The sequence below is a fragment of the Chinchilla lanigera genome, unplaced genomic scaffold, assembly GCF_000276665.1.
Source record: "Chinchilla lanigera isolate Chin_1 unplaced genomic scaffold, ChiLan1.0 scaffold00100, whole genome shotgun sequence".
NCBI classification, from domain to species: domain Eukaryota; kingdom Metazoa; phylum Chordata; class Mammalia; order Rodentia; family Chinchillidae; genus Chinchilla; species Chinchilla lanigera.
This window is the reverse complement of record NW_004955501.1, coordinates 7,852,353-7,865,817: the sequence shown is the minus strand read 5'-3', so window position 1 is coordinate 7,865,817 and position 13,465 is coordinate 7,852,353. Positions and strand designations below refer to the sequence as shown.

At 37.8% G+C, this 13,465-nt stretch overlaps 1 protein-coding gene across 1 annotated transcript in view; it reads left to right on the top strand.

Moving 5' to 3' along the window:
* The window catches only part of LOC102020821 (collagen alpha-5(VI) chain), a gene marked incomplete at its 5' end in the record, with an annotated part of 109,068 nt that overhangs the window by 59,892 nt on the left and 35,711 nt on the right, over positions 1-13,465 (top strand). The window contains 4 exon segments of the mRNA XM_013505730.1: positions 8,882-9,231; positions 9,234-9,570; positions 10,994-11,090; positions 11,788-12,029. Of these exon segments, the coding sequence (XP_013361184.1) occupies positions 8,882-9,231; positions 9,234-9,570; positions 10,994-11,090; positions 11,788-12,029 (1,026 nt within the window).

The window sequence follows — 13,465 nt, the reverse complement described above, 5'->3', positions numbered from 1 at the left end:
CTGAAGTTTGAGAACCATTACACATCCTGCCACTGTGATGTGCTAACTTTCTTTCATCTGTGTGCCCAGGAGAGCTGAAAGCAATCAGGCATCCAATATCACAGAAGGGAAGTGAGAGTTATGTTTCCAAAGGGTTCCAGGTGAACTGGGTTATAATTTTATTTTATTGGTCCAGCCAGCCAGGCAGTCAATATCTGTCTGACAAAACACTTTAAGACCCAAATAGGTAGAGATTATGTAGAGATACTAGTGAGAATTCTGACATACTATCTGAAATATTAAATCCCTTGTAAAATGCAGTCCTTTCTAAGTACTTACCAGTGGGATGTTCTTTTAAACTATATAAAGAAGGTTAGGTTAATTCTAATTAAATTGCAACTCTTGACCCAGTGGTGAAAGATTTTCTTTACAGAATGGAAAGTTTTTCTTGACCCAGTGGTGAGCCTACCACTTTCACCAGTTGCTGCATTAACCAGTGTTTAGGGTAGAGCCAGTCTGCTTTCAGGATTAAAGAAAAGAATAATTGTAAATAAATGTTAAATAACAATGCAAACCCAGCCTAAGCCTTGTTCCCTGATTTAGCAGCCCCAGGTCTTGGGCTGACTTCAGCTGGTGTTCTTTCCAGTGGATTCATTGAAAAGCGAGAAGCACCACTTCTATCTTAGGCTAGACTAGAGCAGTGCATAAGAGAATTTGTATGGGTTTTGTTTTCCTTTGTTTTTCTAACTTTAATCTCATTCTGATCTGCAAATTATCTTCTTAATAAGCTAATGTATCGGGGCTGGGGATTTAGCTCAGCGGCAAAAGCGCCTGCCTGGCAAGCGCAAGGTCATGAGTTCGGTTCCCGGTACCGGAGAAAAACCACACACACAAAAATAATAATAATAAGCTAATGTATCCTTTGATTTTAAATCTAGCTGATTAATACAGCTAGAAGATATTTAATGATCACCTGGTGCAGATTCACTTGGGAATAATTCTATTCTACCCCCTGGGGTGGAGACATTTTTTGTTGTTGTTGTCACAAATGGAGGGTCCTGTGGTAGCTAGTGGGTAAGGCTACAGATGCAGCTAAGCTTCTGTTATCAACTGTGTCAACTTGGGGAGTCTAGAGGTTTGGCTAAGTGACTCAGCACCTCTGCATCTTGGGGTGAAAAGGACATGCCCTTACCCTTGTGGGATATTGTTCATTGTAGGTTAACTATGTGACTCAGCAGGGAGCCAGGGTACTTACTTTGTATTCATCCTGAGCCTGTGCAAGAGGAGGGCATGCAGATTATGTGAGTGCTACATACCCTCTGGGTGGGGATAGCCTGTTTATAATATAAGGGAGGGAAAGAGGCTTGCTCTTCTCTGCCACTCCTCCCTTTTGCTCTTGTTGCTTTGCTATCTTTCACAGCCATGAACATTTGCCCTCTGCCATGTGCCACTCTGCCTCAGAGCCAGACAAGTATGGACTGAAACCTCCACAAACTGTAAGCTAAATAAACCTTCATTCTGGGTGTTGGGTGTTTTGTCTCAGCAACAAGAGAAAAGTAACCAAGACATCCTCACCCAAAACACAGGACAGTCCTCATAATAAATAATTATCAGGTCAAACTGTCAATAGTGAAAACAATCATGCTTTAGGAGAAACCTCATGCTTCAAGGTCATAGTGCCACAGAATCATTAGAGTGGCCCAGGACTTCTGCACCCTCTCCACTTTACCATTTTACCTCCAGGATTCTTCTAATTAAAAAAATCTAAGTACCTCCATAAAAAGTAAAATATGTATACAAAGTCTCAAACAGCACAGCACACTGAATTATTAGTGTGGAATATATTCTTAGATTTTTTCCATAGACGTGTTGTTTTTATAGTTTTATTCAATAGCATATCCTGCTTTTTGCAAAATATTGTTATAATCCTTTGCATATTTTTATAATCTTAATACTGATTTTTCTAAGTGTCCTCATATTTCTTTTAATGAGCGAATATATTTAACTGTTTACCTCTTTTGAAAACATAATTTGCTTCTAGTTTTTGCTGCATTATATTAAATTTTAAGATATATCTTCTGTTATTTTAAATCTATACTGGAATTAAATCAGCAGAATGGGCTTCTGAGTCTTCAGGGAGTGTTATGTACAATGCCTAGTGGAAAAATGTAAATTTTACTTAATTTTCATAATTTCTTACTTTTAGAAGAAAATATTCTGTAGTGGTTTCATTCAGAAGGAAATCAACTGCCTGAAAACCACACTCTTCAACTGGGTGCCCAGGTCTTCAGTGCGCTGCTACTATGTCGTATTATGTTTCTACTCCACCTTCATATCTAATAACCTACTCAAGAATCAGTGTACTCTTGTAAATTCTACTTGTGAATCATTGTACTTTCTAAAGTTGGAGTCAGTAAATTGAGATCATTTGTAAATACAACATTTCACAAAATCTTTAGAAAGTTTAGCCATCTTGATACTCTTAGGGGGATAAACTGAATCTCTTCTTACTTTATTTTAAAGTATATGTTGAAGTAGCATTTATGCTTGCTTAGCAATCTATTATAAATGCTCTCATCTTCATTTTGGCTGTCTTCTTTGAAGGTCTTATAAACAAGATTACTGTGAACTGAGTTGAGGGCACGTGGACTATCTGAATTCAAATGTACAGTGATGTTGCTTCTTATGTCATGTGCAACCATTTGTTGCAACTAATAAAGCAATGTTGTAGAATACAGGTGATATTTTATTTCATGCCATTCCCTGTCCAGTGCAATAAAACTTTGATACTTGAAGTAGAGATTGGGTGAGAGAGGCAGAGATGATGATGGAGGTGATGGTGATGATGGAGGTGGTGATAGTGGTGGTGATGCCAATACTGATCCTGGGAGTAATAAATACAGTGGTGGTGCAGGTGATGGTGGGCGGTGAAGATGGTGGTGGTGACATTGGTGATGGCGATGACAGTGATGGAGGTAGAAGTATGAGGGTGGGTGGTGATAATGGTGTGAAAAGGTAACGGCAATGGCTGTGGCGGCAGAGATGGCAGCAGCGATAAGGTAAAGGTATGAGAGTGGGTGGCAGTGATGGTGGTCATGCTGATGACAGTGGTGGCAGTGGTGAGAGTGGTTAGTTGTGGTGGTGGTGGAAGCCTTTAGAAATGACCCTGTTATCACTTACATGGGTTTTCCCAGAATTATTCAGACATCCCTTCATGTCACAAATGTGTATTTGGCTCCTGTTCTGAGTTAGTCCTAAGATGGGTTCTTTAAAGGGGTTAGATAAAAAAACTCAGATGTAGGCCTTGTCCTCAAGAAGTTTGCAGTCTGCAAAGTAAACTCTTTATAGGAAAAAAATGCCTTATAGAAGTAACAAAGTATTCAGCTCAATTAAAATGCAAATGGAATTTGGAGGTCAACATTTATTCCACGCAGGACAATTCTCAAAGCATTTGCATATATTGTCTCACTATTGAATAATGCATGGAAAACAATAATAACCACAGAAGTTGCTACTTATGGAGTGCACTCAAAGGCTGGACATCATGTAAGCACTTTATGTACATGACTTCATTTAATCTCTGCAAAGCAGTGGTAGAGTTGGAGGTGGCAATGGTGATGAGGAGGGACAATTTTAAATGCCTATTCTTCCCTTTGATGTGAAATCAGTAATACAGTCAGACGCACACACTTGTGCCTTCTTCCCTCCTGACCTCAGCCCTGAGGGCTTGACCAGTGACTTCACTAGGCAGAAGGGAAGACAGGCCTGGGTAGGTAGTGATAAATGAAGAGGTATGTAAATTATTGCCAACTCTTCCAGAGATAAGCATGCACAAACACAACGGAGTTATCGTTCTCATTTTTGAGAGCATGTGTGCACTTTTGTGTGTCTTTTACAAACTTACTCTGCATTTTTTATGGAAACTGCAGAATATGCTATCTTAAGAAGGATTTACAAGCACTTAAGATTTTTTTATTTGTTTCCTTCTAAAAATTAAATTTGTGGAGTACTTAGGATATACTAGGCACTGCACAATTTAGTTTTTCTCATATATCTTGTACTGTTGTAGTTTATTATGTGAATTTATTTTTTTTTTTGTCTTTTTTTTTCCGGTACCAGGAATCGAACTCATGACCTTGAGCTTGCCAGGCAGGCGCTTTGCCTCTGAGCTAAATCCCCAGCCCCTTATTATGTGAATTTAGATGGTGAAACTGAGGCATGGAGAAGACTCGGGGTTATAGAGTTGACACTGCAAAGAGATGAGATTCAAGCTCCAGAAGTTCTGCTCATAAGCATTGCTATACAATGCCTAGTGGAAAAATGTAAATTTTACTTAATTTTCATAATTTCTTACTTTTAGAAGAAAATATTCTGTAGTGGTTTCATTCAGAAGGAAATCAACTGCCTGAAAACCACACTCTTCAACTGGGTGCCCAGGTCTTCAGTGCGCTGCTACTATGTTGTGTAACGTTTCTACTCCACCTTCATATCTAATAACCTACTCAAGAATCAGACAGAGCTGGGTTTCAATCCTGCCTCTACCACTTACCAGCTGTCATTTCTTGGCCAGGTTATTAACCTTCTGCAAACCTTAGTTTGCTCTTTTATAAAACCAGGATGATGACAAATCCACCCTCATGGTGCCAGAAGGAAGATTCAGTAAGAGAAGACAGGTCTAGAACTGAGTACAAGACCTGAACCCAACTGAATGCTCAGTTTAGTACTCAGGAAGCAAAAACTCAATAAGAAAGCATTGGTAACTTCATGAGAAGTCATTTAAAAAGTGTTAACTCAAGAAATAGCTATAGTTCAAGTGGATAGAACTGTATACATATGGTAGCCTCAATTGTACATGTAGATTTGTTATGGAGAACACTTGGCTAATTTTGCCCTTAGACAAATTCCAAAGCAGAGCACTAAATAACTCCTGGATGTCTTGAGGTACCCCACAAATGCCAAAAAAGACAGCATAGCTGCCTGACAGCACACCAATCGTGGTCCAAATGGCTCAAGGTCCTCTAAATTCTCACTTATGTTAAATTTTCTTTCTACGCCCACTTCTCCCTGAATTGGTGAGAGCATACTTGGTGCTATGATTTAAATCTCTGGCCAAAGTTAGATCAGTCTCTAGGGGTTCTTCCCTGGAAATCCAGGCAGATCCTTCATTTTATCCAAGTCTTGTCTATAATAAAGTGAGCCAGCTCTTCTTCCCCTGTCATTCTGGGGAAATTACTCCACAGAGGTTTTCTGGTGCAGTTGCCATTTCTAGAAAATATCCAACATTGCTCCAAGCTGAGTATATTTTATTCATACTCTGCTAGGTTTTCTTAAAAGCAAATATTTCTGAGGTTCCTGTTTTCCTAAGATGAATTGAGACACAGTAGAATAGTCACACCTTATTTTTGACAAAAACTTAGTGTTTTCCAGGCAAAAATCATACACATTTAGTTACACTGATGCTCATGCAAACCTTATACATAGGGAGGGAACCTAGTTTCACAGATATTTTTCTTAGCTGAAATATGCCTCTTTTGAAAATAGCTTTGACAGGTAGTTGGGAAAGAATTGAGACTTTGCTTATTTATAGAAAGAAAACAGGAAAACCAATGATATTTCTGGTGTGGATGTCTACAGAAAAATATTCTTCTACCATAGAATTGGCCCTAAATTAAGTGCTACTCTGGATTCTCCTAACAAATCATAACAGCAACACCTACAATGACCCATCTCGTGTCATGTACTCCCTCCCAGAACGGAGCTCAAAAATGTTTACATGAATACAAAAGCATCCAGCACCCAACAAAGAGCATTTTATAATATCTGGCATTAAAAGGTGCAGAAACATGCTACTTGTAATGAAGAGTATAATCACTCAAAGTGAAATCAGAACTAGCATAGATATTAAAACAATTATTATAACTGTATTCCACGTGTCACAAAGACAAGTAGAGACATAGAAGATACAAAAAGAAAGGCTGGGTGTAGTGGTGCATGCCTGTAATCCCAGAACTCAGGAGGCGGAGGCAGGAGGATTGCTGTGAGGTTGAGGCCAGTCTGGGCTACAGGGTTCAAGGCCAGCCTGAACTGCATAATGAAACCCTGTCTCAAAAAGACAAAAAAAAAAATACAAAAAGAAGATTCAAATGGAATTTGTAAAGATAAGAAGTACAAAATCTAGGATAAACAATATACTGGAGAGGAAATTAATGGCAAATTAGATTTGACCACAAAAAAATTAGTGAAGCTGAAAGTACAGCAATAGAAGTGATCAGAAGTCAAAGAGAGAGAAAAAAAATTTTTAAAAATTAGAATGAGTGTTGATGAACTTCAATATTCTCTCCTAATAATTGATAGAAAAACTAGACAGAAAAGTAGCTGATTATAATAGATTTGAACAACACTATCAGCTAATTTGACCTTGCTCACACTTATGGAATGCTCCACTTAGGAGTAGAACATAATCTTTTTAAATGCACATGAAACATTTATCAAAATAGACAGTGTTATGGGCTATAAAACAATGCCCAAGATTTTAAATGATTCCAGTTAGTCTATGAGCTTGTGTAGAACTGAAATTATTTCTTCCTTAGATATTTTGTCAAAGTCACCAGTAAAGTAATCTGTGCCTGGAGTATTCTTTATGGGAATGCTTGAACTACAAATTCAATCTATTAGGTATAGGCTAAGTTATTTCTTCTTGAGTGACCTTTGGTGATTTGTACATTTCATGAAATTTCTGTATTTCACCGAAGCTATCTAAATTTAATAAAAAATCAATAATAGAAAGATCTTTGAAAAATGCCCAAAACTGAACAAAACACTTAGAAAATATTTTGAAATGAATGAAAATGAATACAACATCAGAATGTATAAGATTACAAAAAAGCAATACTTACAAGGAAATTTGTAGCATTGCCTGTATGATAAAGGTTTCAAATCAATGACTTCATTTTCATCTTAAAAATTTAGAAAAAGAACAATAAGTTAAACTCAAGGCAAACAGATGAAAATAATAAAATTTTAGTAGAACTCAAGCAAATAGGGAGAAAAGAAAAACCAATAGATAACAATCAATAAAATCAAGAAACACTTCATTGAAATCAATAAAATTGATAAATCTATAACCAAACTCACCAGAAAAAGAGAGAACACACAAATAACCAATATAAGGAATGAGAGAAAGGAGGCATATTCTGTAGATATTGAGGATATCCAAGATATAACAATTTTGCATAAAAATTAGACAGCTAGGTGAAAAAATGAAATTTCTTGCAAAGCACAAATTACAAAGCTCACTCAAGAAGTAATAACTTAAATAGCCTATACCTAAGAGAGAAATTGAATCTGTAGTTCAGACTTTCCCATAGAGAAACTCGGGGCACTGATGAAACTGATGAATTCAACAAAATGTTAAGGATGAAATAATACCAATTCTACAAAAACTCTTCCAGGAAATTAAAGAGGAAGGAATATTTCCCAGCTCATTCTTTAAAACCACATTACCTTGATACTGAAACAGACAAAAATAAAGAGGAACTATAGAACAACACTCCTCATAAATATAGATGCAAAATTCTACACAAAAATTTAGCTAGTCAAATCCAAGAATAGATAAAGAGATAATATGGAGTTCACCTCAGTAATGAAGGGCTCACTGAGTATTCAAAAACCAGCCAATAAGCATTTGCCCTATTAGTAACACATGTTTGTTGCCTTCTATTTCAATAGTAAGCTTTTACAGCATTGTCTAATTGATTTGTTATGAGAAATAAGTATAATAATAAATGTAAAAGCATCTAGTAAATGGCTGGGGACAGGGATCAGTACATCTTCTGCTATTTAAAAATATTGTTATTGCTTGATTATGTTTCAAACATGCTTCTGTCACTCCAGTGCTACTGCTAAAAAAAAAAAAAAAATAGAAAAAACGAACATTGGAGGAGGACAGGGATCAGTACATCTTCTGCTACTTAGAAATATTTTTATTGCATGTTTATATTTCACACATGCTTCTATTACAGAAGAAAAGAATATTGGCCATCTGCTTCCCACCTTTCTGAGCTGGCATTTCCTGTTGTGACCTCACCAATGAGCCAGCATTCCCATGACTGTGGGCAGGTTTCATAGTCCCATAGCTTTAGAAGAGTGTTACTTGAAGTGCGGTCCTGAAATACAATAAGCTTTCATCCAAATGTAAACTGTGGAACTGTTTTCTTCTTTGAGAAAGTCTTGCTGCAAGAAAACTATTGTTAGCTGAACTAATCAATGCTTAGTAATACAGTCATCTTATATCACAGTGCAAGCTCCTTATCTTGTCATGGGCTAATAAACTGTTTGCAAACTAACAATTTTTTGAGCACCAAAATCTTAAAGTACATAATGTTTTGCACAGCATTACATTTCTAAAGTCAATATTTATACTTGGTCTCATGCTGACACTTCATGGTGTGTTTTATGAACATGTGTATAAAGGTACAGGAGTTTGTGCCATTGATAAATATCACTTTGACATCTATATTTTTTTTTGTATCACTAAATATAGTTAAATCTCTAAGTAGATGGAAATGTGTTCTTCACATTTTGTAACCATGGGGAACCCACTAAAAATAAGATTACATCAAAATAGTCGGGGGATAAATCAATACTTTGACCAAAGATCTGAAATGGGGTAGCAAATAGGTTTCTTCTTGTATGACAACATGTATTGAATGGTAATAGTTCTCTATGTACTATGTGATGACAGACTAGCAAATGCATTTGGGAAGAAGTTCTGCAGTTGATTAGTGATGTCTGCCAGGGGTGTGGAAAAGAAGGAAGGCAACACCACACAGAAGCTATTTGCCATCCAAGTCTAGGAGTTTCCTTTCTACAAGGAAGAGTGACTTGAGTTATTCTGTTTCAGGATATGAAAATCATGGCAGGAAAAAAGAACCAGTTCTGACTTATGAACCAGGAGATGCTTCTCTTCAAGGATATTGCATGAATGTGGCCTTCCTCATAGGTGCTTCCCAAAGAGTAGGGCATGATGAGTTTAAGGAAGTGAAAGCTTTTATAACCTCAGTTCTTGATTACTTTTACGTTACCCCAGATCCACTGACTTCCACCTTAGGGGACAGAGTGGCTGTCCTGACCTACTCTCCACCCAGGTATCTGCCTGACACTGAAGACTTCCCTGTCTACCTGGAATTTGATTTGATTACTTATAGCAATATACATCAAATGAAACATCATCTCCAACACTCTCTTCAACTGTCAATGGAGATGTTTTCATCGGTCATGCCCTGCAGTGGACAATTGATAATGTCTTTGTAGGGACCCCTAATCTGAGGAAAAACAAAGTTATCTTTATAATATCTGCTGGTGAAACCAACCCATTAGACAAGGAAATCTTAAGGAATGTATCTCTGAGAGCCAAGTGTCAAGGCTACTCCATATTTGTAATTTCCTTTGGTCCTCTACACAATGACAAGGAATTAGAAGAATTAGCCAGCCATCCCCTGGATTACCACTTAGTCCAGCTTGGTCAGACCCACAAGCCAGATCTGAACTATGTCATCAAGTTCATCAAGCCATTTGTTCATTTAATTAGACGTGAGTTATTCAAGATTTTCTCTTCTAGGTCTGGAGGTCATGCTCAGTGGTAGATTGCTTACCTAGCATGTATGAGGCCCTAGATTCAATCTCCAGTTTTTAAAAAGACATTTTCTTTTCTACTGCTTTTGCAGTACATTTAGTGTCTCTGTGTATGCTCCATCAGCAGAGTTTGTCAAATGATCCTCAATTCAGTTATAAGTGATGGCATGTAAGTGGAGTAAGAGGCAGTAAAAAAGTCTCAGAAAAAATCCAAGGTCTTGTTGACATTGAACATTGCTGCTGCCCTGTGAGAGTTCTTTCTAGGAGATCATCAAATGGGCAAACAGTTTCCTTTAACCTAATCTGTGATTGTTTATTATGTGCCAAATTCTTTAATAGGTCATCTTAAATTCATCTTTAGCCCTCAAATGTAAATGATCATAACCCCTTTTTTATAAAGGAAAAAATGAAGTTCAGAGACTTTAAATAAATTGATTAAAAGCTCACAATAAACAACTGGGAAATTCTAGACTCAACCCCACACACTCTGACCCCAGAACTATATTCTTGTCCTTCACTATACTTCAGTTACTAAAATGTTAAGGTATATTTTGCTATAATAAACAGTACCACTGCCACCACTGTCCACCTCTTCCAAAGACTTATTTTGTTTTGCATTGTAAATTAATCTTGGTTCTGGCTTGAATTCTGAGTTCCAGGCACCAGAACTTCTATAGCTTCTGCCCTAGACAGCCAGCTCAGGCACAGCAGTGCAGGGATTTTCAAGGGTGTTCATACACAGGGCACTCTGATAGCAGCTGCCCAGCTCTGCCCATGGGTCATTTTTGACATAGGTGCAGCAACACACTCAAGGTCTTAGGGCACCAAACAAGCCTTGGCCTCTACTGGACTCAGAAATGGGGTAGAGTACACTCTGATGGGTGACTGCAGCTGCTGGAAGTTTGCTAGTTTTTCAGGATGCAGATTTTTCTGACACTGTCAGTGCCCCAGTACTCACATAGCCCTCAGCAATTTTGAGTTTTAGAAGTTTCGTCTAATAGCAGGCAAAAAACAATGTCTTCTCCCATACTCAAGGTTTAAAAATTCCCAAGCTTTAATAACTAATAAAGTCACCAAGAAAGAGCCTTCATTTCCAGTGAGAAAAACAAATCATAGGAAAAATTAAGAGATGTCTTTAAATTACATCACAAACCTATGACATACAGAACATGGGAATATTTTATTCAGTTGCTGCTATATCTTGTTGACTTGGTCAACAGTAAGGTATTTGAATGTCAAAGTGTGTCTACTTTGCCCAGTCCCTTAATATTAATTTGTTTCTGAAAATACCACCAGCCACAGGAAAAGATGAAATGACTTTGGGTGATAGTCATAATGTAAGAGGATGAAATCAAAATTAACCAGCCCCTTCCCTCTCCAGGTGGTATCAACAAATATCCCAACAGTGACCTGAAAGCCCAGTGTGACAACATCACCTTTCCCAGACAGGAGAACATCAGCACAGAGAACACTGTATTGTGAGTTGAGAAATCTCAAGTTTGGGAAATACTGTAACACAAACTGTGCTTTAGAAAATAATGTGAAGTTAATGGCATTTTGGTTTTCAGGATGCAAGTTTGGGGGTTTTCAGGATGCAAGTTTGGGGGTGTGTTAGTGTTTTATATGCAATAGTTTGTGATATCAATACGGGTTTGGAGTAAGTAGCAGATAGAACATGACCTATGTTCAGAAGAACCATATTTCTATTTTTGTTGTGAGAGAGAGAGAACCTCTTATTTGTACCTTTTTAGTAATTAAATAACATGACTCTAATGAAAATGAAAACATAATATCAAAGATCAGAGCAGAAGAAAACATGAAAAAGAAAAATGAACAAAAACCTTACATTTAGAAAACATAACATATATGAAAACAAGTGGAAAGGATTCTTTCAAGATTGACTTTAAAAGCGCAACCCCAAGTACTCAATAAAACTTCAGTCATGAAAACAGTGTTGGTTTGGAGTCCTAGACTGTTGAGATAAATAAATTTTCAATTTCTCTTCAAAATATTAGGACATTGCCCCTTAGTTGCATCCTACCTGCAAAATATGTTTAGACTTTTCCAATGGCACACGTAAAGTGGATTCCTGTTTTATTATCTGGCTGTATTTACATTTAATCTTTCAAGGGGCTTGGCTAACCAGTTTTTCACCATTTCTCTCCATTGCTACAGACTTATTCCTGAGGTGTATGAAATAGAGACAGAGGACAGTGGACTCTTTGGTCACCTTGGTTCCCAGGAGCAACATTTCTTTGAATCAGGGAACAACAGTAATAATTGTGGGATTGCTGCTGATTTGATTCAGAAGTTATATATGCTCTTTTCACCTGGGGAAGTGATGGTGAATGACAAGCAAGAAGCACATTCAGAAGAAATTACAGCTTCAGGAAATGATGAGCAACAAGGAAAAAAAGGTAACTTGGAGTATAATATTTGAAGATCCTAGCACAATGGTGGTGAACCCATGGTATGAGCATTGTTTCTCTTTAAAGACAAAAGGTGTTAATGTATGAGTTGTTTTTCCAAACTAAAGCCTCGGTATTCAGGTTTAATTGCAGTGTTGGCACTTTGAGACAAATAAGTGGGTTTCGGGTTGCAGTTTGGGTACTTTGTCCAAAAGGTTCTCCATCGCTGCCCCAGAGTACCTTGTTACTTGGGTTCCCCATGAAAGATCAGCAGTGAAGATTCAGTAGGTCTGGTGGAGATGATGGGACAGGGCAAGAGCAGCTAATCACCTAGGGCCACAAGAGGGCTCCCAAAATAAGGAGCTCAGACTCCAGAAATGTGAAAAGGGAGTTGGTAGTACTGGCAACAGTCAGAGGTAGAAGTGGATGGAAAGGCGCGGTGTGGAGTCCTGTGATGGCAGGAGGAAGCTGCACTCTGTGCAGAAGGGGCTGAGAGAGCTGGGCAAGGGACTCTGGAGCTTCAGTGCTTGAGTTCTACCTTCTGACTTTGCAGCAGGGCTTCCTTGGTTTGGGATGCAGGCTCCTCACTGAGCCCCTGTGTCAGTGGGCCTGAAGAGGACAAAGTTGCTGAGGATCTGAGATCCATGTAGAGGCCACAGGCAGCTCTTTAGGCTGGGTAGGGACATGGTCACGGACCTAGAGCTAAGAGAAAGTAAGAGGCAGAGAACAGAGGCTTATGGCAGGTTGCTGGGAAGTGATCCACAGTCCTTGCTGTACACCAGAATCAGGTGGTATTGTGGTTTGCATCTGGATATCCCCCCAAAGCCTCATGTGGTCATGGGGGGGAACAAACCCTGGGTGGTGTACATGGAAAATGGTTACAATTATGCTTTAAAAATACATGTTCAAATCTTGCAAATGGTCAGCAAACAGAAAATCTGCCCATTGAATAGTTATATAAAATGAAATATCAGGCCGGGGGTGTAACTCAGCGGCACAGTGCCTGCCTGGCAAGCACAAGGCCCTGAGTTCGATTCTCAGTACAAAAAAAACGAAAGAAAAGAAACTATCAGAAAAATGACAGGTCAAAAAGAAAAGCCTACCCAACGAATTAATAAATACATTTCCAATAAAGAGGTTTACTATTGCATTGATAGAATTATCAAAATTTAAATATATGTACTATTATGATAAAGTCTAATGATAATCCACATAGACAAAATTTTAACAGATAGAAGCTTAGCCATAGGAAATAAATACACACAACTATATACTTATCTATGTATATATATATAGTTCCCCTGTAAACAATGAAAGATTTAAAAGTATGTAAATGTATTACAGCTAGAATGAAATTCTATGGGAGAAATGGAATGGAAATACAAAGTGAAACAGAAATGAACACTACAAAATATTTGGCTTTTAATGGAGACTATATTTTTAAA